This window comes from Chrysochloris asiatica, unplaced genomic scaffold (genome assembly GCF_000296735.1).
Source record: "Chrysochloris asiatica unplaced genomic scaffold, ChrAsi1.0 scaffold00140, whole genome shotgun sequence".
Taxonomy (NCBI): Eukaryota; Metazoa; Chordata; class Mammalia; order Afrosoricida; family Chrysochloridae; genus Chrysochloris; species Chrysochloris asiatica.
Genome location: NW_006408658.1, coordinates 5,077,404 through 5,083,527, shown reverse-complemented (window position 1 = coordinate 5,083,527; position 6,124 = coordinate 5,077,404). Strand labels below are relative to the sequence as shown.

Below are 6,124 nucleotides of genomic sequence, written 5' to 3'. Positions count from 1 at the left end.
TTCATTTTTTGTTTTCCATTTCCTTTTATCTTATAATGGGGCATTCACCTTTTATAATTAAATATTTTAAATTGTTAAGTGTTATAAATTATTAAGTTACAAATTAAAATAAATACAAAAAGAAATCATGTTGAGTCCTTGGGACCAATCCAATTGACATGCATGAGAAGACAACCTGGGACAATAAATGATCAGCCCAGGCGCATTACTTACAGGAAACTTGAGTAAATCACTGGATATTTGTTGTTGTTGTTGTTGTTAAGTGCCATCGAGTTGGTTCCGACCCATAGTGGCCCTGTACAGGGTTTCCGAGGGTGTAAATCTTTATAGGAGTAGAAAGCCTCATCTTTCTCCCGCAGAGCGGCTGGTAGTTTTGAACTGCTGACCTTAAGGTTTGCAGCCCGATTCGTAACTACTACATTTTATCTGTTTTCACTGTAAAATACATACTAAAACTTTTCTTTCTTTCATTTTTTTTTTTTTTGTTTAAATTTCTCAGTGTCCATGATATAAATCCAACAATATTCTTGTCAGAGATGATCAGATTTGTGTGGTCTAAACACTTATTCCAGAACTTGGTGCTCTTTAAGACTGGAGATGATTTTTGACTTAAGACGTAAGGGAAACATCTCCTACTTGCCTCCTTCTGTGAGAATGAGGAAGATGTATCTTACCCTGATTGCACTGCCTTTGCTCACGTGGAACTTTGTGGTATAAGAAAACAAAACAGAGAACATTGCTCTTAATTTTTCCAAGGTCACTGTTTGTAAGGCATCTCAAGGGTCACTATGGTAGTCTGGAATAGCAGTGATGCTATGGAGCCCATATTCATCCTGAGGGGTTTTCCTGGACTAGAGCACTTTCATTCTTGGCTCTCAATTCCATTCTGTGTTGCATACACCATAGCATTTATTGGTAATGTCACCATCCTCTCTGTCATTTGGGTAGAGTCTTCACTCCACCAACCCATGTATTACTTCCTTTCCATCCTGGCACTAACTGACCTGGGCATGTCCCTGTCCACACTCCCTACCATGCTTGCTGTGCTATGGTTGGAAGCTCGGGAGATACAGGCAAATGCTTGCTATGCTCAGCTGTTCTTCATCCACACATTCACATTCCTGGAATCCTCAGTTCTGCTGGCTATGGCCTTTGACCGTTTTGTTGCCATCTGTCGTCCACTGCACTATTCCACCATCCTCACCAACAGCGTAATTGGCAAGATTGGTTTGGCCTGCTTGCTGCGGAGCATGGGAGTTGTACTGCCCACACCTTTGCTGCTGAGACGCTATCACTACTGCCATATGAATGCCCTTTCCCATGCCTTCTGCTTGCACCAGGATGTTCTGAAATTATCCTGTTCAGATGCCAGAGTCAACAGCATTTATGGACTATGTGTCGTTATTGCCACACTGGGTGTGGATTCACTCTTCATACTCCTTTCTTATGTCCTTATTCTGAATGCTGTGCTGAGCATTGCATCTCGTGAAGAGCGGCTAAAGGCACTCAACACATGTGTATCGCATATCTGCGTGGTGCTCATCTTCTTTGTGCCAGTCATTGGAGTTTCAATGGTACATCGCTTTGGGAAGCATCTGTCTTCCGTAGTTCATGTCCTCATGGCTGACATCTACTTGCTTCTTCCCCCAGTGCTTAACCCTGTTGTCTACAGTGTCAGAACAAAACAGATTCGTCTAGGAATTCTCCGCAAATTTGGAATTAGGAGGAGGCTTTAGGTAATCTGGATCATCCAATTTTCCTACTGAAAAACTTGGGGAAGCTATGTTAAAATAGTAAGAACTAAAATACTTGGAGCTAGATCATATGCTTACAATCCATAATTCTCCTACTTCCTAAATATGCAATTTTATTTAATTACCTTTAACTTTCATGAGATTGTTATAACCCTCTTTCCCCAAGAACGTTAAGAGACTAATAAAAGGCAATGCATGTAAAAGAGATTAAGCTAAAAGATTGCACTCATTTGTTAGCATTATTAAATTATTATTGTTATTAAAGCTAATAACATCCTAGCTTGTGAAATGTTAACTACATTTACATCATTTCTCTTTTTAATGGTCTCTCTTAATCTCTCTTTCTCCTATTTTGAATAAACTTGTCCATGTTTGATTTGTCATGTCACAGGATGATATATTTTTATATCCATACTTCTGACTTCTTAGGGAAAGTTTAGAGCTTGAATTTTTGGCATGACTTTGAATTATTACTGTGGTTGTAGGCTATGGATTAAGTCCTGTCCTCATCACTGGCTTAAAATGTGTCTTTTATCCTATTCCTACTGTAGATCTCTAAGTTTCCATTGTTTACCTTCAAATACTGAGGTAGGCACATGGCAATTGTTCAAGTGTGACTAGCAGGAAAATTTTAAATACATAGGCAAGTGTGTAATCTACATGACAGTATTTCATCTCTTATTTTATGAATGGATTGGGAGTTGTGCACAATCTCCACTCTAATATTTTGATAAAGTCTTCTCCTCCTGTCTGTATGACTGTGTGAATCTTAAATGCTATGTCTTTCTTGCTTTCTTCACTCTTCCTAATTTCACTTTGCTCTTCACTAGGATGATGTATATACGTGCTTCCATTGTTGGTATTTTATTACTTCATGCATATGCACTTGATTTTTAGCCAAATTGCAAACGTTTTAAGTTAAGTAGGGCTCATAACAGCTACACTAGCACATCATTACAAGGTTCCCCTTCCACAACAACTATGAGTACTTAGAAATAAGTTGTAAGCACAAATGTTATGTTATTGCCTATTGTTTCACCCAGAAACATCTACTGTGACAGTTATTGCTTTCAATACTGTGTTTTGTTATACCTTGTGGGTCAAATTCATTTTTTCCATTCAGCAGAATGGAAAAGAAAGCAGTGTGTTGAGACTAGCTTTTCTCAATCATGAAAGCTGATTGACCACATTCTGTTTCAAATTTGTGTTCCTATTGGTGTTTTGAAATTGCCCATGATAGAAGTATTAACACCACAGAAATTAGCAAAGACTACAAGTAGGGCTTTAACAAAATATCTTATAAAGATGGTTGTTAAACACTTGCTGGCATACCACTGGATAAAAGTATTCCAGGAAGCAGGGCACATGTGTAAAAAGTAAAAAGTTGAAAAAGATCGTATGTTAGTAACATGTTCCCATCTCTAGGAGAAACGTAAGACTTCCCAAACCATCTCCTGATACATAAAAAAAATAAGAGACACTGATACATGTCATGATGGACAGGATACCATCCAGCTCACCATTTAATGAAGGAATTACTGTCTCAACTCCTGGGAGTGCTTTCAGCAGAGCTCTTTCAACCATGGACCTGCAGAAATCTGTCACAACCAAGATCATTCCCATCCTGGTAGTTCTCATTCTAATAACTGAGATATAACTGCACTAAGGACTTTTTGGTGAAATTCAGGACAATTCAGTTGAAGAATTTTATTTCCAGAACTCTATGTGTTGGCTGAGCTGTTATCATGCCTGCTTCACAGTTTACTTCTATTTAATGCATTTCCCTTAATATATCCTGCTTCTATCCTCTTTTATCATAAATTTTTTATTACCAGGACCTTTAATAATAATTATCTCACATCAAATATATGCATGAATGTGGCAGAACATATAAGGGATAAAGTTATGACAACTTCTTAGACATAACCAAACACCTTCATGGAATGAGTTACTGCACTGAGGGGATCTGGACCATAGTGTCAGGGAGTGCCATGTCAACTGACATAACATAAACCACTAAGACAATACTTTACATACTACTTTGTTGAGAAGTGAGTGAAGTGAGTGGCCATCTAAAGTGCAAATAATGGTGTCTTCCTCTCTGGAGGGCAAAAGAGTGATGAAAATTAAAAAGACATGGAAACACTTAATTTAATGGGTTCATGGATGATGAGAACATTAGTCTTCACAACACTGAGACCAGAAGAAGTAGATGGTGCCCAACTACCACTCCCAACTTCTTTGAGAGGAATCACATTAGTAAGCCCTGGATAGACTGGGAGAAAAATGTGGAACAAACCTCAAAATCACCAAAACTGCCAGGTTTATGCATTGGATAGAGACTGGTGGAATTCTCAAGACTATGGCTCTTAGTCACACTTCAGGATTGGAACTAAATTTACCCCCTTGGCTCAATTTTCAGCCAAAAAATAGATAAGACTATTAGGGGAACAATAACATTAATTAAGTATTTGAACCTTACAACAATCAACCATTTAAGATTAAAAGTGTAGCAATTACCCAACAAAGAAGACCAGAAGGGTTAAGAAAGAAGGAGAGACTTTCCAGTTTGGGTGGCAGTAAAGAAAGCCAGGTAGGGAAGGCTCCATGGTGGAGGGACTGGGAACTCATGGAGAAAGTGCTTACAGAAAAAACTATGGAAAGAATCAACAAGACAAGAAGTTGGTTCTTTGAAAGGATTAATAAAAATTGACAAACCATTAGCAAAACTATCAAAAGAAAAGAGGGAAAAGACAAAAATAACTCGCATTAGAGACCACATGGGTGATGTCACAATGGAACCAAACGAAATCAAAAGGATAATAACAGAAAACTATTTGAAAATTTGAAAACTTAGAAGAGATGGATATATTTTTAGAAAAAACATGACCTACCTAAACTTAATCAGAGAGAAGTAGAAAGCATGAACAAAACCATAACAAAAGAAGAAATTGATCAGGTCATCAAAAACTCCCAACCAAAAGAAGTCCAGGCCCAGATGACTTCACTGGTAAGTTCTACCAATCATTCAGGGAAGAACGATCACCAATTCCACTTAAATTATTCCAGAATATAGAAGAGGATGGAAAACTCCTTAATGCATTTTATTAAGCAAGTATAATCCTCATACCAAAACCAGGGAAAGACTTGAATAAGAAAGAAAACTATAGACCAATATTCCTCATGAACATAGACACAAAAATTCTCAACAAAATCCTAGCCAATAGAATCCAACAGCACAACCTAAAAAAAAATAAAAAAATCATGACCAAGTGAGTTTCATAAAAGTGATGCAAGGATGGCTCAACATTAGAAAAACAACCAATGTAATCCACAATATAAATAAGAAAAAGGAAAAGAACCACATGATCATATCAATTGATGGAGAAAAGGCATTTGACAAAATCCAACATCCATTCCTGATAAAAACACTCAACAAAGTAGGAATTGAGGGGAAATTCCTCACCATAATCAAGAGCATATACACAAAACCAACAGCCTATATCACTCTCAATGGAAAGAAACTGAAAGCCTTCCCTGTGCAAACAGAAACCAGACAAGGATGCCCTTTGTCACCACTCCTATTCAATATTGTGCTTGAAGTTTTAGCCAGAGCTATACAGCATGATAGAGAAATTAAAGACATCCAAACTTGCAAAGAGGAAGTAAAACTGTCTTTATTTGCAGACGATATGATCCTATACACACAAAACCCCAAAGATTCAGTAAAAAAAACAAAAAACAAAAAAACTACTAGCCTTCATTGGAAGATTCAGCAAAGTGGCAGGGTATAAGATCAACATACAAAAATCAGTTGGATTTCTCTATAGCAACAACAATAGCTATGAAAAGGACATTAGGCAAGCAATAACATTTACAATAGCCTCCCAAAAGATGAAATACTTAGGAATAAACATGACCAGAGAAACAAAGGACTTCTACAAAGAAAATTACAAAATACTACCACAGGAAGCCAAAAGAGACCTACAAAAGTGGAAGAACATACCATGTCCCTGGATAGGAAGACTCAACATTGTGAAAATGTCAATACTGTCCAAAGCAATTTACACATATAATGCAATCCCAATCCAGATTCTATCAACATTCTTCAAAGATATGGAAAAGACAATTACTAACTTTATATTGAAAGGATAAGCAAAGCACTGCTTAATAAGAACAAGGTTGGAGGTATCTCACTCACTGATTTCAAAATTTATTACATGGCTACAGTGATCAAAACAGCCTGGTACTGGTACAATGAAAGATACATTGATCAATGGAACATAATCGAGAATCCAGAAATTAACCCATCCACATATAGCCAAATGATTTTCAACAAAGTGCCTAGGCATATTGCATGGGGAGGAGAC

The 6,124-nt window shown here is 37.2% G+C and overlaps 1 protein-coding gene across 1 annotated transcript; it reads left to right on the top strand.

Annotated features, from left to right (window-relative positions):
• The first annotated feature begins 788 nt into the window (after positions 1-788).
• LOC102823498 (olfactory receptor 51L1-like) lies at positions 789-1,736 on the top strand. The gene has a single exon (XM_006870360.1). It carries the CDS (start codon positions 789-791, stop codon positions 1,734-1,736), a length of 948 nt encoding a protein of 315 aa, XP_006870422.1.
• Positions 1,737-6,124: the final 4,388 nt, after the last annotated feature.